The sequence below is a fragment of the Crocodylus siamensis genome, chromosome 7 (genome assembly GCF_052110815.1).
Source record: "Crocodylus siamensis isolate JL-2025a chromosome 7, ASM5211081v1, whole genome shotgun sequence".
NCBI lineage: Eukaryota > Metazoa > Chordata > Crocodylia > Crocodylidae > Crocodylus > Crocodylus siamensis.
In genome coordinates this window covers 52,623,090-52,646,064 of record NC_143401.1, presented here as the reverse complement: position 1 = coordinate 52,646,064, position 22,975 = coordinate 52,623,090, and the positions used below count along the sequence as shown (strand labels likewise).

Genomic DNA, 22,975 nt, shown 5'->3' with positions numbered 1-22,975 from the left:
GTTCATCTCTTCCTGTTCTTGTGTCCAGGGCAAGTGCACTTTTATGAGAGGTCTTTCTTGTACATTTTAGAAAAATCTAGGCAATAATCCCAATGCCTTGTCAGTATACAGTGTTAAAAGGCCATATGCACTGATCATGAGCTTGTAGAGAGATGTCCTGGGATGTCTTACTGTACTGAAACCTAAGCTTGTAAGAAAGATGGATTGGGCAGTCTAGTTACACAGACAAGACTGGGAGAATCTGGGTTTCTGGCAAGTAAATGTTTGTTTCTTTCAAGAAGAAAATGGTACACTAGCATATGCCACAGAGAAGGTAGATGTAGCTAATTTATTTGTTTACATGAATCTATTGAAAGTAGCCATGTTACTAACTGCTTACAACTAAATTAAAAATTACTCTTTAAAGAGGATGTTTCCTGTATTCCCTCCCTTTTTTGTTTTCTAAGCATAACATTATTTTTTATTTTTAACTATTTAGTCAAAGACAATACTAATATATAGTTTTTTGGTGACTGAAGGCTTTAAATCTTAGTCATTTAAATGGGAAGATGATATAAAAATATAGCTAATTTAATGCTAAATTTAATTTATTTAGGTAAATGAGAGAGGACAAATTATACAATATGATAAATTCTACATTCATGAAATTGAAGATTTGATTGACATCAGAAATGACTATATCAACTGGGTCCAGCATCAGGCATATGGAATGGTAAGAGAGCCATTTGTTTTATTTTAAAATTTGACAATAGCTTCTCTCTGATCAGCAGGTATTCTATTTTTCTTCTATTCATAGATACATCTTCACAGGTTTATGGTGGCTTCACTGTTGATTTTGATCATGGGGTACACAGTTGAACAAGAGTAATTAAAGATAATGAAAATTTTAGTAGGGAAAACCTTGAAAAGTATATCTATATGGCACGATGCAGTGCTAAAAAGGATAGCATAAGCTAGTTTTGAGGAACCTTAAAAGTGAAGGCAGATACTTCATTTGCAGTGGAGAAAGGGGCAGCATCCTGAGTAGAGCAGGATGGAGTTGTATATTTCTTGACCAGAAAGAAGGACGTTGCAATACTTGTCTTGTGAGACCAAAAAATTTATTGTGTTAAATGATTTAAGGAGCTCAATCTTTTGCTGATCAAACAGAAAATGGAGAGGTAACTTAACTTTTTGCAATAAAGTATTGTAAATGTAACTATACAAATCTCTCTTAGTTATACTTTCAGATTGAGGAGTCCTGCTTATTAGGGCTGTGTGAAGCTTCGGTCACTGATTTGATTCGGAGAAGATTCATCCCGATTTCGGTGACTGAATCTCTGAATCTGAATCGTATCAGGAGAGGAGACCCATTAATCTCTTTGAATCGAATCGGAAGTGTCTGATTCAATTTGGAGAGATTCAACAATCAGACAGACACAGCTTTAAATGTTTTTCCTATATACCTCAAGGTACCAGGTGGCTCATGAATGCTGAGGTGGTGGGGCAGATGGAGTGTCCTATGGGAGCACGGGGGTCCCCAGCGTGCTTGATGGCAGACCTGGAAGTGGACCAGAAGCACTTCCGGTCCACTTCTGGGTCACCGCAGAACATGTGGGAGACCCCCCCAGCTTGGCAGCTGGTGCCTCCTGGGTCTGGGGGGACACCTGGGGTTCCCCCACAGTCAATCGTTGAGCCAGGGGAGTGTGGGGGGTATCCCCTGCATGCTTGGCGGTGGACCCAGAAGTGGACCAGAAATACTTTCAGCACATGGGTGGGGGGGAAGGGGAGGACGATGACATGTTCCTTTGGGATGCTCCATCTGCCCCACCATCTCAGTGTTCACGAGTTGCACCTGGTACCTTGAAGTGCATAGGAAAAACATATAAAGCTGTGTCTATGGCCGAATCGGAATTGAATTTTCAGATTCAGATTTGGCCGAATCGAATCGGGACAGTGATTTGAATCTGTGAATCGAATTGCTGTCCCCTGAATTGGGCTGAATCCGAATCAAATACCGCCCACTTTGCACACCCCAACTGTTTATTACTTGATGTCTTCTGGGGCAGTTCCATCTTGTGTTCTCATACAACTTTTGGTTTATTTGTTTTTTTGTTTGTTTGCTGTTTGTTTGTTTTTTAAAGAACACACCACATTCTGTATGTGTAGAGTTTCAGGCCCTAATAGTCCATTCACACAGGAGAGGAAGAGGTTGTAGCACATTTGTCTAGTTGGCATCAGCTGTTCCGTGCATTTGCAACATTCGCAAGCCATCTGATAAAGATTTTTAAGTTTATCTTTAAACAGCTTTTTCACAGACATTTAGTGCCTGAAGTTGTGATGTCATCTCACTTGAAATGATAACCAGGTCTATCTTTTGGTCATGCAGCTTGTGTGTGTGTGTTTTTCTTCAGACTGCATTGGTGTGTGTTCTTCAAATGTCCAACTGTTATTTTTTTTCTACTTTAAGATGCAGGCCATTTTCAGGAGATCAGTTGGGTATTATATACTGCATTTGTAAATTCAAAGGAATGTGGTAAATCTCTTCTCTTGTGTTCAATTTTTTTAAATGCCTTTCTGTTCAACCTGTAATTCCAAATTCTACATTTTGTCCTAGCAAGGTCAAAGGTCTGTCAGGGGTTTTGTACCCCTGCATACGCTGCAATGCATGCATTTATATAACTGGCAAAATGCGCATCAACGCTGAGAAAATGGCAGTGACACACTTTTGAACTAAAACATATCAAAGGTATTTTAGTTCAAAAGTGCACTGCCACCATTTTCTGTGTGCTGACACACAGTTCACCATTTATACAAGTGCATGCAATGCAGTACCGGGTGCATCAGCTTGCGTCTTCCGCAGACTTGATTAATGAAGTCTGTTCCAATGGGCTGGATTTTTGGCACATCACAGCAGATGGGTACATGTATAAATGTCCTCAGAGACTAATGATCTGTTGGACGGCTGGTTTGGTTAGTATGAAAGGGACTTGATTATTTCAAGTGGCTGTTATCACCTCAATTTATTGATGTCTTTGAGATGCACTTTTTCATCCTTTTTCTTTGTTAATGAAAATGCTTCAGTGGTGGCTATGTTTTTGCTTTTAGGCTCTGTAAAGATTTGTTAATCAAACTTCTGTTAACCTCAGCACACGAAGTAGCCATACTTTTGTGACGGCTCAGTTGAAAATGCATATATCCTTGCACATGGAGATAAGTGGAAAATTGTAGGGAGGTTTTTTTTGCTACAGTCATCATATTTGCTGAGTAGACCTTGGCTTACATGAGCCATGACTTCTTTTCTTTTCTTTTTTTTCCATAGATAGGTGATCCATAATACAACTGACACTTCGGCTTGTCTCGTTTTTAAAACCTGCAGTTATGTAGGTGATCCTAGATTCTCGTTGCAAAAATATTCTTTGGCTGTGGTACAGAGTAATTTGCCTGAAAATAGTTTGTTGGGTTACATACATACCTAGCAAGATCTGGCAAACTTTTTCCAATACTTAATGAACTTTCTCTTAAAAACGATTATTCAGAATCAACTTTGTTCTAAATAGTATTTTGGTTCTGGGTTCTGCTTTGGTTAATCAACTAATTCTAGGGAGAGACTTTTGAAATATACAGTGTATGGCCATTTCTTTATTTTCACCTCTCCTTGGCTGAAATACGATTGAAATATTCTGCTGTTAGATTTTAATTGGAAGTTTGGGTAGTTTTTCATAATTTAAATCTTCCAACTGTTTAATTTTATCAGAGGAAAAATGAAAATGTCCTCTCAAAAAGATCATCTAGTAGTACCTTTCAGAGAGAATGGAATATACTGTGATCCCAGGCAGTGTACCTTATACTTAGGAATGTACTGTGACCACAGGTAGTATATCCTATACTTGGAAAACATTGCTTGTAAGTTTCTTGAGCTCTTACCATCTGAGTTGGAGCCTCATCAATGCTTACCTTCAGTGGTAAGACAAAACAAGATGGGATCTAAAAATAAAGTATTAATTTCCAGAATTGTTCTAAATAATTGGGATATTGCCTGAAGGAAACCATCAGTGAAAAGCATGATTAGGAGAGAAAATAAGAGAAGTCAGGAATCCACAAAACTCCATGAATATGCATTTCTCTGTCTTATGTGGAGACCTTGTTAGGTTCTTATCTTTTCCCATTGAGGAATTTTAAAAAAGCCTTGGTAGATAGTCAAAGTTATAATAACCTCTGCAAGTTCCATATTCAGACAATTCTGGTGGTACTTATGTATCATTGTTTTAATCTTTTTTTAAAATTGTTATAATTGGTGTATATTTCTTGGTCTTGACAAGAACTTTTCTCTTTCAGCAGTGGGTGAGGAAAACAAGCCAAAAACAGACTTATAACTTATATCCTAGTATTATACTTTTCATATACAATTTCTTCTCTAATTAATTATTTTAGTACAGTAGAACTACAAATAGTGGAAGCATAGTATACCTGATTTCATGTCTTTATGTGCTTTTGCACATGCAGTCTGAATGTGTTGTATTAAAATGTTGTTGCTCTAATGTTCTGCAATAGCTTGACAAATGAGAATACATAGAGCTTGGTTTCTGCATAGCTATGCAGCAGGCAGGTATAAAATGCCAGCATTTTTAAAAGCCGGTATCATAGGTTTGGCTACAGTGGGTTAATCCCAAATAAACGTTATGGGGTTTTTTGCTTTCCCTGGTAACTCCTTTAAAAATACTGTAGCTAAATATTTGAAGTGCTGCTTCCAAGAGGAATAATTAATGCAGACACTAATGCTGCTTTTTCATCTTAATTATTGCTACGTTTGTGCAATGCTGTCATAGGACATCAATCATGGATTAACAGAGGTAAGATTGGTTGTAATCTAGTTGCTGTTGAAGGGTGCAAGGACATCAGAAATTAAGATATATGCCTGTGAATTTTAATTTTAGACTACAGCTTTTAAGTATATCTTTTAATGAGCATGAGTGTAATCAGAAATGTGACCCTACAAAATTCCCTTGATTAAATAAACTTATGAAGTTGTAAATTGAATTCTTCTGATGTCATAAATGTCAAAGAGTTTAAAGTGGAATCATTTTTTGATGCCACTTTTCAAACCAAACTGAAGCGTTAAGTACCATTTCAGAACTCTGCATGCTAATGTTTTTCTCTCTTTGATTCTAGCTAGCAGAGATTCCAGTTACAATTTGCACATACCCCTTTGTGTTTGATGCACAGGCAAAAACTACACTCTTGCAAACAGATGCAGTCTTACAGATGCAGGTAAGCGTATTTCACTTAAAAAAAAAAATCCTAAAAGGGATAACAATGTTCAAATACTGTGAAAACGAATGTTTCTTGCTTTTCATATACAGGTAATTTGAGGGTATAAATAGAAATAGTTCTACTCTTTTCTCTTTTTTTCCCCCCCCCCCTTTTGGAATTTTGTGTCTGCTTGAAATCATACCTTTGATAATCACAAACATAATTATGTTTGTAGGACACTTCTTTCCTCTCCTGTTTCACTAGCTAGATGGTGTTTTTCTGTTAAAACTTTGCTTAAAACCATATTTCTCAGTTGAAAATGCACATATCCTTGCACATGTAGATATTTGGGAAATTCTAGGGAGTATGTGAGAGGAAAGAGTGGGAACGTAGGAAGAGGAAAAGAGAAAATACATAGAAGGAATGGAGAATAGAAAGACAAATGAACAAAACTTGTATCAACAAAACTTGTATTAAGGCTCGGGACAGAAATTACACATAATTTGGTATAAGTGATCGGAAACTGGTTCACGTCTATAACACAACAGAAGTTCAGTGCACATAAACCACTTTCAAAATGACCAAAACCAGTTTTAAGGTAAACCTGCCTGGATGTAGCATCAACCTTGACTGATCTAGGTTAAATCAGTTTATTGAACTTCTTTCCCAGATCCCCCCCAGACTGAAGTTAATTCATAGTCCCCCAGCTTCCCAGGATACTTTGGACCTCCCTGCAATCTCCCTTGCCCCTTGGCAGGATGGGCAGGGTAGCCTTTACCCAAGCTGTCTGCTCCAGCAAAGCAGGGAGGGAGACATGCTCTAGTGCCCCCCAACTTCTGGCATAGGCCACTGCAGGCATGTGCCTGCATTTCCAGAATCAAAAGTGAATGTTTGTTCACTTGCTTATCAGTTTAGTCTATGCAGCATAGACTAACCTGCAAAGATTGGATCAATTCAACCTCAGACTTTTTGACTGTACTTAGCTTAAGTGGTTGGAGAGACTACAGTTTGGTTTTAGTGACATAAAGGTTACTTTTTATTATCCATAATATGGAATCAGAGGGATACAAAGTGCTAAAACGTTAAAAGGGTGTGTGATTCAAAAGGTTAGGGAACCACTGAGCTATTCCAATCCATGAAAGGCGTGGTTTATCTGTATCTGTAATACAGTGAGAAAGTCTAGACTTGATAGTTTTAAATGTATCTTTTGTGGGGGGTGAAAACAGATTTAATAGTCTGTAAAAATCATTGCAATTTGTACATTTTGCTGTTAATTACAGCTAATGCTAATTAGTCATTGGCTATTTTCTTGTTTAATGCCATTATCCATTATATTTTCACATTGTGCAGTTTCTGCTAGTACCTAGTCCAGTTTTGCTTTTACTCTGGATAAGATTAATCTATAACTGAGTGTTTGGTGCAGGGAGAGGGAGTATAAGTATTTTGTAATTTACCACTGGAAGAGTTTTTTGTTCCTTTGTTTTTCTGTTTTCCTAGGAATACTGAAATAACCTATTGGGTACTAATGCTTAAGTTGTAGGCTGGTGCTTGTTTATGATAATAGGGTCATTATTATTATTTTTTTAATACTGACATATATAGAAGGGATGGAATGAGTGAAGGAATGTTAAGAGAAAGCTATTGTGGTATAATAGTTTATCGATTTCATAGACTTTTAGGGTCAGAAGGGACCTCAGTAGATCAAATATGACCCCCCTGCCCAAGTACTCCATCCCTTAAACTCTCCCATCCCTTGTTTTATGTTATCTCTTTTATACTGGTTTGCTTATAGTGAAAATAACTAATGTCTTGAAGTTGGAGTTAGATGGAAAAAGGAGAATCTGTGCTTGTACCCCAAAAAAAAAAAATATATATATATGGTATTTACAAAGCTTGTACTTGTCATTAGTGCTGAACAATCAATCAGGAGATATCCAATGAACAGAAAAATAAGAGGGGAATTTAAGAAAAATGTTCACCCTGTTTTTGTTTCTATTCAAAGAAATGGTAATATTTTAAGTGCATCTTAGTTGATATTTAAGCAGATTTTAGGAACTCTGTACTCTTAATTAGTATTATCCCAATAATATTTTGTTTAGAGTGATCATGTGTTTGGCAGGAGTGGAAGAAAATATACGTGGGGAAATGTAAAAAAAAATAATTTTTGAATAATTTCTTAATGTATATTTATAGTACATAAATTAGACACCATAGCAGAAGTGCTTATGGTGTGGCCTGTCAGATTCCAGTGAATCTGTGCATTGTGCTAAATACCTTGACACAAGGACACAAAAAGGGAAAGGAAAGGATGAGTTGTGATGTTTCTTTGTTTTGTATGCAATTTTAAAAAAAATTGAAGTTAAAAATCAGTGCTTAAGATTTACTACACACTTCACTATGGATGCTAAGGTGATAGAAAGGTGGATAGTGGTGGTTAGCTGTGTTAGTCTGAAGTCAGGCAGAATATAGGGAAGAGTTGCCCCTTAGGCCCTTGTTAGATATTAAGTTTATCATGTGATTGTGTCAGTCATGACATAAATTGCAACATGTTACACATTTGCGGGGTTTATGGTGCAATAAAATGGCAAACAAGCTGCAAAGCTCCCCGCATTTGAACATCTAGCATGCACATCAGGCTATACAGCATGGCTTTAAATGTCTTCACAGGGAGAGCTTGTGGCCTCCCCCCATACACAGACATTTTTAAAGCCACTCAGTGGAGCCTGATGTTGGGTCCATGGTAAAGGCAGCTGGCTCCTTAATGGCATATGTGCAGCTGGGCAATGAGAAAGCTCCAGGGCAGGGAAAACATACAACTGGACATCAGGGAGCTTCCCAGTCCCTAGCTGTACACTTCAACCAGGACCCAGGACTCTGTTACCTGATCCCACAGGGTCAGTGCTGGGTGCCAGGTCCAGGACCTGGGTATCTCTTCTACCTGATCCACCGTGGCAGCTCTGTGACCCAGGACCTGGGGCTGCATCTGCCCTTTAAAAGGCACACTGTTGCCTGGCATTTGCCAAGAGCCTTAGAGGCCAACAGGTTTAGAGTGAGGCAATAACCTGCTTGGTCAGATTAAAGTGATACATATAAACAAAAGTGATACATATAAACAAATTTGCTGACATTAAAGCGGGGGGAGTAGCTTATATTAAGGTGAAAACCATCTCTTGCTAACTGTGGATACTAGATAAATAATACATTGGTAGATGCATTTAAATGTTGGACATGTCATGTTAGCAGTGTTGATTTTCAGTAAGGATTTACCTTATTTTTCCCCCCCCAGATGGCTGTTGATCAGGCTCACAGACAGAATTTCTCATCTCTTTTTCTCCCAGTATATGAATCTGTCAATCCATGTCTCATATTAATGGTACGCAGAGACAATATTGTAGGAGATGCTGTGGAAGTCCTAAGGAAAACGAAGAATCTAGATTACAAGAAACCACTCAAGGTATCAATTTACTCTGCTTAAAGTCTGTTTATTCAATGCTAATTAGCTTTATTTTTTTAATGTGTGCTGTGTTTTAGTGTGTGTTTAGTTGAAATGTGCTCTGCATTCCTTTTATTATATTCTGTGCTAACTGAAGTGCCCATTTCAGGTTATTTTTGTAGGAGAAGAAGCTGTTGATGCAGGAGGTGTTCGCAAAGAATTTTTTTTGCTCATCATGAGAGAGTTACTAGATCCCAAGTATGGAATGTTCAGGTATTATGAAGAGTCCAGGCTGATCTGGTTCTCTGATAAGGTATGATTTTTAGGTCACAGTGAATAACTTCTATTCCGATTTTAAAATGGAATATAATGATAGCAGATTCTTAAGAAAATATTTGCGGTAGACGAACAGAAAAATTGTTGCAAAGAAGGTTCCCCGTTCACATATCTGCACTCCCCATTTATTTCCAAGTCAGATTTCATCCCCCCTGAGAGTGCAATAACCAAAAATGCCAGAAAAAGCAACAGAGGCAAGGGTTTGGTATGTTGTGTTTTTGGACCAACTTTATAGTTGGAGGAGTATTTTGGCAAGCTTTCAGGAGTCTGTATCCAAAAACTTGTCAAATCTCTCTTAAATGTACAGGTAGTCTAATAAAAGATACCACAAAAAAGCCCAACCTTGTGTCTCGTACATTTCCTGGAGCATCAGATCTGCAACTCTGCAGCTGTACTAGAAACAAGTAAGATAATACAAAGAGCCCAAACTGTTTTACAAAGCAAGACGCTGGGGAAAAAAGTAGCAACATATCAGGTGGTTCTTTTATCCTTATGAAGCCATGTGTATAGGCTTTTGTAGCAGTGAGTAGACTGTGGGCTGGAAGTTAGGAGACCTGGTTTTGGTTCCTGCTTTGCCGTTAATTCATAAAGTAATAAACACCGAGTATCTAGTGCCTAACTTTTTTCAGTTTTTCACTAATTTTTGATGCCTTTGTTTTGGGGTATCTTAAGGTGAGCTGAACAACAACCAAACTTCTTTGTGCCTACCGCTTTGGTGTGATAGGTCTAGAAAGGTCAGCAGTGGATCCAGCTTTTTTTTTGGTGACAATTTCCTGTAATGAACCAAAATATTAAATGATTGAATAGTGAAATATTGATTGTTAACCAAAGTTAGTAATGTAATGATGTATTGTAACTTTTGTCTTATTTCTGTAAGCATAAGACTTTTTTTCCTAATATTCCTCTATTCTTTGTAGACATTTGAAGACAGTGACTTGTTCCACTTGATTGGTGTTGTTTGTGGGCTAGCAATATATAACTTTACCATTATAGACCTTCATTTCCCTTTGGCTTTGTACAAGAAGCTGTTGAATAAGAAGCCTTCTCTGGATGATTTAAAAGAGTTAATGCCTGATGTTGGCAGGTGAGAAGATAACAACTGAATGAAAAAGAGCACTGTCGTTTTTATTTTAATATACTATATAGTTTCGTGTAATGGTATAAGGGAACAAATGACTATCCAAGTAAAAGGACAAAATCCCTCAAACTAGCACTCTTCAGCTACTAGAAAAATTGAGATTATATTTACCCTATTTTAAAACTTCTGTTTTCAGTTGTTTACTTTTGTGGTTATATTTTTCTAGTTTTAAACTATCTGAATTGTATAGGTAAAAATTAATTGAGATTCATATATGAATTTTATAGATATACTTTGAATATAAGTATAGGGCAACTTATTTAGTTAGAGGACATGCTGTGTAGTTTATTTCCAAACCAAATACATTCAGCTGTTATGAATTTACCCATTTTTAACTTGCCCTAGGTCACTGAGAATAGTCTTAGGAATATCTCTGCTTCCTGTCTTTTTCAAAACAAGGATGTTCAGGAGGAGGGAAAAAACCTTTCTATATTCAGCTTTTTTTGGCTTTTAATTTCATGTGTATTTCCCCTCATCTTTGTTAAATCACACCATATATCCCCCAAATAAAATGAATTATTATAGTCTTCGCACAAATGAAACCCTCTTTGGAGGATTCAGAGATGGTTGATGGGCTATTACTTAGTTTTTACCTCAATTAAACACTTTTGTGTTTTCTTCCACATTCTTCTCTGCTCCTGTTCATTATCTCTGCAAGGCAATATAACAAAGTTAAACTGTGGTTTGGCCTGTAGTTAAGTTACCATCCATCAACCAGAGAAATAAGTGCAGTCTTTTGTTATGTGTAGGTGGTTTTTCTTTAGTATGGCTGACTTGCAGCAACAATTATACATAGGTGTAAAGCCAGACTGACAGGGATGTGGCAAAGCTAGAAAAAATATTTTAAGATATGTTTATATACAAATGCATTGTTATAACAATATGAGGAATCAAAATAAAACACCATAAAAACTGTTATCAGGACTGGATAAATCATGGCTTATCTCTATTTAGTTTCCTGATATTTTTTTTTATTTTTATTTTTATTTATTATTTATTTATTTATTTTTAATGCTGAGCATTTCAGCTTCCATTCAAGTCAGTTGTCCTCTAAAGCCCTCAGTACATTGCAGAATTGAGCCCTGTTAACACTAAATATTTTCTTTTTCTGTAGAACCTTTATATGCCTATAAGGGTTGGGGATTATTTTAGACTGTAGAAGGAGGGAACAGGCTTCCATCATTTGGCTTCTCCTTAGAGGTGCACTGGATCAGCATATTGGATCAGCACTGATAAAAGGAAAATTAACATCATTGGCTTTTTGCCCGGTGTAGCTGATAACATTCACTTCTAAATATAATATGCCTTCTGGCTGGGGCCCCCAGATGCCGTACACATGTGCGTAGCTACACGCATGCACATGGCCAGAAATGCAGCTGAGCAGCATGGAGAGCAGCTCCCTTTAAGTAAGTCTGTGGAGAGGGAGGGGCAGATCGAGGCCCCCATGGTGAGGGAGGGAGTGAGGTTGGAGCTGCGGGTGTTCCCCAACCATGGTGATGAATGGGACCCGGGGGCGGGGTGGGGTGTGGATCAAAGCCACAGATGGCTTGTCCACGGGGCATGGGGGGGTCACAGCAGGGGTGGCTCCCTGCTGCTGTGTGCACCCCCCAGGGGAGGCATGGGGGGGAATGTGCTCCCCCCGATTTGTGTGTGGGGTGGATGGAAGCTGCTCACCGTAGGCTCAGGGCTCTCTGCTCTGCTGGCTTTCCTTCAGCAGGCCTGTACCAGAAGCATACCCCTTGCCCTCTTGGTGATAGTGGAGGCAATGAGTTGTACCTCCCACTGCTGTGTGGGAAGGGGATGTGTGGCTGGCGCAGAGCCCCCAGAGCAAAGGCAAGGAGGGTGGAAAGCCCCAAGCCTGCAGCAGGCACCCCGCATCATCCACCCTCACCCTGCTCAGTTCTGCTCCAGTTAAGTGTCCCTGCAGTTAAAAATGGTGGCAGCTGTGCTTGAACTAAAGCTCATCAAATGAGCTTTAGTTCAAGCATCTCTGCTGCCATTTTTAAGTAGTGGGATGGTGATTCCTAGGCAGGGGGTCAGACTCGTTGACCTGTTGAGGTCCCTTCTGACCCTAGCATTTATGAATCTATGAACTAACATTCATAGATTCATAAATCTATGAACATTAGATTTCAAAAACATGGATTTCAAGTGGTGCGAGTGGCTTTGTCCAACTCCCTGCTGCAGTCCCAGGGTCCCATTCACTGTCCTGGCTGGACAGTACCCCAGCCCCTGCCTCACTCCCTCCCTTACCGTGGGGGCCTTGATCTGCTCCCCCCCATGCCCTTTTTCTTCCCCGCACACCTGCCCTTCCACAGACACACCTGCAGGGAGCTGCCCTCCATGCTGTTCAGCTGCATTCCTGTAAATCGGTTACCAGATCAGTATCCACTGATATGGCTGGTTAATAATCTGCTATCGGTATCAGCCAAGAAAATCTTTATTGGTGCACCCCTACTTCTCCCCAGGTAATCTTGTCTCTTTGCACTTTGGACCCTTCTGTTCATTTTTACCTCAGAAGAACCTCTCAACTTGCACCTTGCTTCCAGAGTAGACAGTTGGAAAGAATTGTTGACCCAGAGAGAAAAAACAAGAAACTGTTTCTAGTACCACTTTGTTGCATTGTAATTTAAATGACCTGTTTATCACTAGTGGGTTTCTCAGCAACATGCTTTCTATAGGCAAGTCATCCAACTGAGGGAATTCTGAAAGCACACTCAAAAGATAACTGGTAGAGCTGTAGAAAGATGTTCTACAGAAACCTAAGTGACAAGTTTAACCTTTCAAACACTGAGCTGAAGACTACATACATTGTTTGGCAGGAGTATGCAGCAGTTACTGGACTATCCAGAGGATGACATAGAAGAAACATTTTGTCTCAACTTTACAGTAAGTGCTTGATTTTCTTTGAAGTATTTTACATGCAGTTTTAACAAGTAACTGCCTCTGACAGAGTATATGTTAGCAGAAACATAACTTGCTCTCCTCTTGAAACTTACGTTCACATGATATTCTGTTAAAGTTAGTAAGTTGCTGTTTTGGGCTAAGTTAGCAGCAGAGGCCTATTTTAGAACAGTAATTTAAGCTTACTCTGAATTCTGTTTTAAACAGATCACCGTGGAAAATTTTGGAACAACAGAAATTAAGGAGCTTGTTCCGAATGGTGCTGACATTCCTGTAGTCAAACAAAATAGGTAAGTGAATTCTGACAGTGGAGGTGCGGCAATCATTGAGCACCCTTCTGCTCCTGTTTCATCTCCTGCATATTGCTTTAAATAATTTTCACTTACTCTGAAGGAACCTGCCCTGCACACCATATAGACTGCCATGAGAAAACAATGTAATTTTATTTTTATTTTTTTTTGCTGTTTGAAGTATAGAATTTTAACTTGGAAGTTGCTAGACCACATCTTGACCACGTTCTCCATTTTACAGACTTAAGTAGTTTGTTACATTCATCTCATTAGGGAAGGTAACTTTTAACTTTGGAGAGACTGCAGACTGCTTAACTTGAATGTTCTTACCAGGGAGAATGTACTCAGTTGCAGAGACAGCTTCCACCTAGATGCAGTTTTTCTCACTATCGGAACTGCAATTGGGGATCAGTTTTTCTCTCTGCAGAGAAGGTGAATGAGTTTGATAATAAGGATCTTAAAGCATGTGAGGGTTGATCTTTTTTTATTTTTTTTTTGTCATGGATTATACTGCATTTAAAAACGTAACGTTTTATTTTTTGAAATGATCCCTCTGACTGTCAGATAGGGAGCTGCACCTTCCACCCTATTATAAAGGGCTTTAACTTGCTTTCTTCAAGTTTTCTCTTTCTTCCCTCTGTTCCTTTCTTTCCTTGACATGCATTTATTTTATTTATTGATTGAGCACTTCCTTCATTCTCTTATTTGTTTTTCAAAACAAGCTACTCAGGCTTCCCTTCCTGGCTGAGCCCAGGTGGAGCATAGGGCATATCATTTGAGACCAGAACTCAGTCATTTAGAACTGAGTTGTGTAAAAGGAAGAAATGCTTGGTTTGGCAGCTAGCTACCTGACCGTAGCTCGATACATGAGTTTTTCCTGTACCTGCATCATTAGAAGGAAACAAAAAAATTTGAGGGAGCTGTCTACTTTTTCAGTTGTGATAGTCTGTGTTGAGGGTGCCTCACAGCAGAGCAGCTTGCCCTAAGTAGTCTGGAGGTCCCTATTTGGAAGTGGGAGAATTGTCTCTAACTTCCACAGACATGAAGGAACCTATTTGAGCAAAGTTCTGCACCAAAATTTTCTTGTTTTGTGATCCTTTTACCCTCAAATCCAGCGGTGCCTCTTGGGGTAACAAGGAACAATAGTCACAAACTGATGGAGAGCAAATTTAGGTTAGACATCAGGAAAAACTTCTTCATGGTAAGGGTGGTCAAAATTTGGAATGGGCTTCCAAGGGAGGTGCTGCTGTCCCCTACTTTGGAGGTCTTTAAGAGAAGGCTGGATGGTGCTCTCCCCTACTTTGGAGGTCATCTGACCCCAGCACTCTTTCCTGCCTAGGCAGGGGGTCAGACTCGTTGACCTGTTGAGGTCCCTTCTGACCCTAGCATTTATGAATCTATGAACTAACATTCATAGATTCATAAATCTATGAACATTAGATTTCAAAAACATGGATTTCAAGTGGCTTAAGGAGATAGTAGGCGAGATGTCATGGGTGAAGAATAAAGGCACCCAGGAGGGCTGGAATCTTCTAAAGAGCACAGTATGGGAACCCCAACAAGTAATAGTTTTGAGCAGTGAGCTTTTGATGAGTCTGAATGAATTCAAGTCAGCAGGACCTGAATAACTGGCAGAGGAGATCTCTGGGTCCTTGGCAGTAATATTTGCAAGATTTTGGGAGATGGGTATGGTACCAGAGAACGAGCAAAGGGCCGACAGTCCCTCCTTAAAAAAGGAATAGAGGGGGACCTGGGGAACTATAGAGTTCTTGGAGTATTTAGTTATTTGTATCTGATAATTTGTAGCAGGTTCGCCATTCAAAAATGAGTTTGTTTGCATCCTGAAACAGAGTTAAATGAAGAACAGCAATGGTACACATGTAGCCCTACTGTTCCTCTTGTTTTTCAGACAGATAAAGTCTCTATCAAATTCAGTTAGGTTGGTCTTTTAGGCTTACTATCATGAAAAAATATTTTGGGAGGATTCCACTCTGGTAGTCTAGAACTTCCATTTGACTTCGGCTGTGATAGCTGTAAACCTGATTTCATACTATATCTATATAATTTGAGCATGGTCTGGATTAGGATTAGAGGTCTCATGTGGAAATGAAGTTTACACCTTTTTGTAATAGACATGCAGTCTTTGTTTGTTCCTTTTTAATCATGGACTTGCATTGTCTTAGTTGAATACTCAACAGTGTTGCTAGCCTTTGTGGGGTTTCTTTATGGGGGACCTATATATTTGTGGTTGTAGGTCATCATCTACTTGTTATTTTGCATGCTATTGTTTAACTGTAGATTTGCATAAATTAGATGCATACTAAAGTTTTGATTACTGCCCAGTGCACATTTGGAATGAGTGTTACACAAATTGTGAATTGCTCAAATTACAAGTGAGATCTTATGACAGAGGATAAGACAAGATGCTGCGTTTATTGATTAAGCATCACACACACACACACACACACACACACACACACACACACACACACACACACTCTCTCTCTCTCTCTCTCTCTCTCTCTCTCTCTCTCTCTCTCTCCCCCCCCCCCCCCAGGCAGGTTCTGTGCTATACATTACCAGTCTTATTAGTAATGGGGTCAAATTAGTGGCCAGCCAAGTTGATCATGAGTAGGAGCTGGGCTCCTGCTGGTCCATCTCATCAGGCAACCTGATGCTCCAGGATGACATGCAGGGGAAGACCTAAAATCAGTACGTCTCACCCCATCTTTTATAGTCTTGTCAGTTCACCCAGTCCTCTGGGCTTTTGCTGTGTTCTTCCTTGAAGGTCAGTTACCGTTGTTCTCTCACTGTACTGGGGTGGATTCTTCTTGTTTTGGTCTTTTATCTGTCTGCATTCTTCAGCCAGTCACCAACTGATGTTTTCCTTTTCCACAAACACACTGTCATTCATTCTCTCTCGCATACAACATAAAAAGGTCGAGCACTTATGTCAAGCTACAGAGCAATACAAAACGGAGTTTCTTAAGGCAATGCAAAACTCAAGAAAATAAAATTAAAAGCAAGAGGCAAAAAGTTTATTTGTATAACATGAGTACCTTATAAATGTTTACACTGATTTGTCTTGTACCACTGAACAGTTCTCTCAAAACACAGCCCACAAGGACTTAATATCTTTCATTTTCATATTTGTTTCCATCACAGTTTTAATTTTGTTATAATACTCAGAATAATAGCTAGGTAAAAAGGTAACACTTCTAAAGATTTTCAGGATTACCCCTTTAAACAAATACCAAGCTATTTGCAAAGCATGTTCAAAGGATCTTTTTTTTGTTTAGATCAGTGGTATGTCCTTGATAAAAAGCATGTATTACCATGGCAGAAAAAAAAAACTTGCTGGTAAGATACTTGTAAACTGATGTTTGGATTAAAAAAAAAAATCCAACAACTGTAAGTAAACTGAGTAGATTGGGAATGTGTAAAAATATGAAAATTTCAGGCAAGAAATAAGAAATGCTTGTACTCAAGTACAGATGGTCAAAATGCCACAAAAGATATCTATCATACCATTTTGCTCTGCTTATTTATGTGCTGGGTGTCTCTATTATGCCTATAGACTATAGGCAAAATATAATTTTTGAATCACTATTTTATACTAAACATTTAAGATTTATTTATAGAAAGGTGTGTGTGTGCGTGCATGTGCGCATGCACATGTGCATGTCTAAACAACAAAAGGTTCCACTTTCAAATGACTGGCTTTGTGTTTTTTCACTCTACAGACAGGAATTTGTTGATTCCTATGTGGATTACATCTTCAATAAATCAGTGGCTTCCTTGTTTAATGCATTCCATTCAGGCTTCCACAAGGTTTGTGGAGGAAAGGTTCTACAGCTCTTCCAGCCCAGTGAGCTTCAGGCAATGGTGATTGGGAATACAAATTATGATTGGAAGGAACTGGAAAAGGTAAACATCTTGTTTTAGGTAGTAGATATGTGATATGGATTTAAAATGCCAAAAGAAGATACTTGGGTATATCTACATTAGATGCTTTACCGTGCAGCAGACTAATTTGCTGCATAGTAAAGCGCCACCGTCTACGCACGTGTGGCATTAGAGCGCAGTAGACTAATTTAGACAGAATGCATGCAAAACAGAATACTTAAAACAAGCAAAGAGCTCAACTTCCAGCCCTTAACAACTATGAAACTATGAAAGTACTTTGTAAGTCACTGTATGTCCAGTGTTGAAATGCAGTGATTGTAAAGTCATAAGAGAAGTAGAGCTGGAAGGGGCCTTCGGAGGTCACCTAGTCCAACCTCCTGCCTGAGGCAGGATCATCCCTCTCCAAACCATCCCATACAATTATAATCTAAACTCTGCAGAAGACACAACATAGACTTAACACCCAAACCTGCCGCTGGAAAAAGCAGTGGAACCACAGCAGCCAACATTCTGCTTCTGTAAAATGTTAGAATCATAGAATCATATGGTGGTTAAACAATTTTACTGTGCAGTATTAAACAGCTTGCCACTTGGAGTGAAGAGTAATATATCTAATTAAAATGCCTAGGGAATTTTTATGTCACCAGAATGTACATACTGGGTGCATCTACACGAGATGCTATGTTGCTGTAGCATCTACACGAGATGCTATATAGCTGTGGCTGCTAAAAATAACCATGTGCTGCCAGTACAGCACAGTAGTGGCTGTAATTGTGCTGTCATGTAGTACTTCCTAAAGCAAGTGTAGACTTGGCCATGGGGGGCAAATATAGATGTGCCCGCTGAGACTGGAATTTACTGGAACTAGAACTTTTTGGTTGTTCCAGCCAAAATAAGAAAAAAACACCTTTTGGAGTTAAACATTTAGAGTTAAGCTCAGAAAAATGTAAAGTGCTCCTAGATAAAGAAAATAATAATGCAAGTACCTAGGGAGGTTCAGAAATAACTTTTTTTTTTTTTTTTTTTTTTTTAGAATACGGAGTATAAAGGAGAATATTGGGCAGACCATCCTACAGTTAAACTGTTTTGGGAAGTTTTTCATGAGCTATCCCTGGAAAAGAAAAAACAGTTTTTGTGTAAGTATTTAAATATGGTCTAGAAACCAGAAGCCTAATAATATTGCAGTTTCAATCTCTTTCTAGAAGAGGACAAAATTAAATTCATGATCTATTAAAATAATGTCCACTTGCCTTTTGAGAGCAAAACCATCATGGGGTAGGAAATCCTGTCAGCACTTGATATTTTGGTAGCTTTGAATGTGAGAACTTGCAGGATCATAGAAGGTTTTATTGAGGAGGAATTCCTTCCTGAGGTGGTGTTTAGAGTGGGGAGGATCAAGCATGATTGTTTGTTGTGGGATAATCTTTGCCTACTGTCCACCAATCCTGTACCATGCTTGGTTATTTGAGTAGATAGTAAGATAATCCTGTAGTTACCTGTGCATATACATCAAGTGGTCCTTTTCCCCAGACGGCTAGAATAACAGTGCTGTGTACATTGGTATGTATTTTGTAGACTGTGGCTTCATAGATGGCAAAGACATGCGCTTTTTTTTCCTGTCTTCACCATAGCATTCAGTAAGTGGTTTTACTGGGTTGTGGATAGACTGGTTAATGTACTCAAGTAATTTATTTGCTAATAAATAGAAAAATGATATTAATTTTTAGATAAAAGCAAGAATGTTTGGACAGAACTGCTTGGAGCTGCTTTTCTTCATGCAGTGCTGTCACAGCTGTGAGCTACTGGAGTGCTTGATTTTGGAGCACTTTGGTTTAAAACAGAAGGAGCTAATGGCAGGGCAGTCTCTGGTGTGTTGAATACCCCATTTAGTAATCTATAATAGCTCATGTTTGTCTCTCACAACACTGTAGCGTCTGCCTTTTGAAAAAGTATATAGTAAAGTCTGAGGTAAGTGGGCTCTGGGACTTTTTGGGGAATTCCTGTTTTCTTCTTTTTTTTCCTTGACACGTGCAAATGTAGTGGAAAGTCCAGAAAATGGGCATGTAGAACATGGTTTTTAAATAAGAAATCAGGAGATGAGAGAACTTTTCTGCTATCTTCCTCAACATCTGGTAGTCTATTTTACATGCTGTGCATTCAATGAACGTTTTGATTTACGTAGACTGTGCTTTTTGTATTGAGAAGTTAGAGGTACAAATCAGAATTAAAGTTAATTTATACTGTTTTTTTTTATTTATCTGCTACCTTAATGTAACTTATCCATGTATTAAAAACCATCTGCAAATGAGGAGTAATTTCAAAACTGCAGCTTTCATTATATATATATGTTTTTTTTTCTTGGCAGTGTTTTTGACAGGCAGTGATCGTATTCCTATTCTTGGAATGAAATGTCTTAAACTGGTCATCCAGCCAACTGGAGGTGGAGAAGAGTATCTTCCAGTAGCCCACACTTGCTTTAATCTTCTGGATCTTCCAAAATATACAGATAAAGAAATCTTAAAATCTAAGTTGATTCAGGCTATAGATCACTATGAAGGCTTCAGTTTAGTATAACTTCAGAAATGGGCTCTTGTAGGTCTGTGTAATGTGGGATCATTAAACTAATTTTTTTGTCTTTCTTGTGATGGTAAGGTCAGTGGACAAGGTGGCAGAGATGGTAATAGATAGTTATTTACAAAATGTTCCGTGATATGAATATTCATGGAGCCAAAATGAATAATTTAAAAAATGAATGGTCTTAACCCAAATTCCTGTAAAGAACCATGTGGCTTTTGTCATCCTACAATAAAAATGAGACTATTGTGAATGAGCCTCAAGTTTCACTAACATGAATTAACATTTCACATTATATTTAAATTTTGGTGTGTGAGTGCATGAAAGATTTGCTGGATTTTTTTCAGTCACTGAGCAGAAGCACTTCATCTTTCCTTGTTCATGATGAAGTCATTTTCTAATTTTTAATTTTGTAAATAAAATTTTGGATAAAAGAGTTCTGCTTAGCAGTATGGTTTCTATTGCTTGAAATTCAAATTCTAACTTATTTTGTGGCTTTTAACAAAAAAAAAGTGACTACACTGTTGATTTCTGGAGAGAGATTTTTCTGGGGGGTTTTTTGAAAACAATATTGAGAGTTCTGATTGTTTGGGGAAAAAAATATCATCCTCATAATATACAATTCAGCAATCAATGTCCATGGGGCAGTCAGTATCCATACAAATGTGCGTATGGGCTTTCTTTTTAATGTGAATGGACAAGATGAATGAGTAGGCCTTTCTATTTCTAATGACTGATTATATAAATAAATGGGCAAAACCGTAAGGGGGTTAATTTAGCACTGGCAACCCTTTCAATCAAGCATTAAAAGTGTAACTTGGAAGTAAGAGAGATACCAGGCTTTTAAGAGGCAACATTTATTTTTAAAAATGAAAAGTGTAGCTTCTGGTTTCTAGTTGAATTTTCACCTTTTTCCAGATAAAACCCCTTTTGAAACTTTGCTTTGAATTTTAGTATAATTGCCCCAAGATGCTTGCGCTTATCTGAAAACTTTCAGATTTGACTTTTTCTTGCCCGGTTAAGTTTTCAAAATGTTTGTGGTGGTGGTTACATGTGACTTGCATCTGTGAAAAAAAATATTTATTTTTTTTAGATTTTTAAATGCAATGAAAACAATTCAAGTTAAAATAAAATACTTGAATTCAGACTTGTTTATTTCATGTGTATGGATGCCTTCATTATGGATATTTGATCAAAAGATACATTAGTGAATACATTCAGGAACAGTTGCAATCAGGATATTGAAGCTTCACCTTAACAGTAGGGAAATCAATCATTCCCTATCATGAGTTGACACAGAACCAACAGAAAAATACTGGTAGTAAGGCTAAAAATACTGTCAACAAGGCTAAACAGATGCTTGTTAAGGTTTCAGAAACCACACTTAGATCCTGTATTACAGCATTAGAGCTTGTGACCTCTAGTAACTTATTTTGTAGACAAGTGGTATTTCCTTTTCTCACACATGTGTAATCTGGATGACACACTCCAGTAATGAGGCAGGAATCCAAAGCAAATGAAAATATTTTATTGGAAGACTAAAACTTTATTAGAGAGGGAGAGCCTAATCGAGTTTGGGGAGTATTTTTCACTAAAGTCTGCCAGCGTCCATGAGAACACCATGTTAAAGGAATGTCCAGGTTGTAAAGGGAAGAATTAAGAAACTGGTTGCCTGTGCAATCTTGGCGTGGGCCCTTTCTATGCATTATGATCCTTGTTAATTGACACAGTTGCATACTATTTTTGTTTTATGGGATGCCTGACTTTATCCAGTAGGATGAGGAAAGGATGTTCACTGACTAGAGCAGGAGCTTTCAACCTTTTTTAATAAGTATGCCTCCAGTGGCTGGACATGGAGCGGGAGGGTGGGGGCGTAGGCGGGGTGGCACATGGCCAGACATGAAGCTGCGGCAGTATGGGGTGGTGGCCACTGCTGCCGTGTACAAGCTTCCCCCAGAGCCCACAGAGGGGTGCTGCTGCCCTTGCACCTTGGCCCTGCTCCTGGGAGGAGGTGGCACGGGGTGGTGGTGCTCTGTCTCTGCCCTCCCGTGTATACCCAAAGTACCCCTGGTTGACGATCCCTGGACTAGAGCATTGTTATTTTATTTCCCCGCTTCTCCACATGACCCCCAATCATTAATTGTGCTATCTCCAGCCTCATTTAGTCTACACCATCCAAACAGCACCAAATATAAACATGCTAATTTCCTTGTGGACTTTTCTGTGGTTCTGAGCATGACAGGTGTTTTCACAAACATCTTAACAGTGCTAAGAAGTAAGGTGATACTTGTTTTGCATGTGTAAAATGCAAGCCAATGTCAGTTGTCCAGGTTTCCTCAACTTTCAAATTTCCCTTTATCTTATGTTCTGACACTAGTCCTTGCTGCCATTTTTGTGTCCTTTTTGCTACCTTTTCTTATCTACTCTTATCTTCTGTCTTCATACTTTCAAGTCTCCTCTCACTCTTAGATAGTTATTTAAAAAACAAAACACCTTTCTGATTAAAAAAAAAAAAAAGAAAATGTGAGAGCTATTTGAAGTAGTTAAATGGATACTATCAAGTTTCCAGTGTCTGCTGGCTAGAAATAGCTATGCACTGAGTCCTGTATCCGTTTATATCTATATTTCTTTTCTTTGATAGTGAAGGACTGTTTTGCATAATATTACAGGATATTTCTGTTGTGCTGTCTATCATATGACAGAAACACAAATTAATCCCTCATTCCGAGGTGTGCTAAAATTGTACATGTAGTAGAGGTGAGGAATTTTTCATTGATGGATTTACATTAATTCTTAAAACCAACAATCTTTAAAATGGCATGTGTGCTTAAATGCAGAAATCAGTGTTTGCTGCTGCAGTGGAAAAAAAGATTTTAGTATTGAAAACATATTTCTAAAGTAGTTGAGTACATAGACTGAAAAATACAATGATACCAATTATTTTTTTTAAACTTCTCCATCTTTCAACATAACCCTTTCCCCCACACACGTCAAAGCTGGAGCTGACCTCAGCAAATGCAGCAGCACTGGCTATGTATATATTGTACTTACAACTGTACAGGTAAGTCAACTGAATTTTTAAGCAAGAATTCAAACACACAGCACTATTTTAAATTACACAGGTACTAACATCATGCAATATTTCATACTTCTTGAATGTAT

At 38.4% G+C, this 22,975-nt stretch overlaps 1 protein-coding gene across 4 annotated transcripts in view; it reads left to right on the top strand.

The window, feature by feature from the left end:
- Positions 1-20,249, top strand: part of HERC4 (HECT and RLD domain containing E3 ubiquitin protein ligase 4) — a 66,406-nt gene extending 46,157 nt beyond the window's left edge. For 3 of the 4 annotated variants that reach the window (XM_090057176.1, XM_090057175.1, XM_090057177.1), the window contains 10 exons: positions 596-712; positions 5,152-5,250; positions 8,519-8,686; positions 8,835-8,978; positions 9,919-10,085; positions 12,962-13,028; positions 13,251-13,333; positions 17,077-17,260; positions 18,273-18,375; positions 19,605-20,249. In XM_090057176.1, the coding sequence (XP_089913302.1) occupies positions 596-712; positions 5,152-5,250; positions 8,519-8,686; positions 8,835-8,978; positions 9,919-10,085; positions 12,962-13,028; positions 13,251-13,333; positions 17,077-17,260; positions 18,273-18,375; positions 19,605-19,813 (1,341 nt within the window). In that variant the 3' untranslated portion in view covers positions 19,814-20,249. The other variant, XM_090057178.1, reaches the window with a different exon arrangement.
- Positions 20,250-22,975: the final 2,726 nt, after the last annotated feature.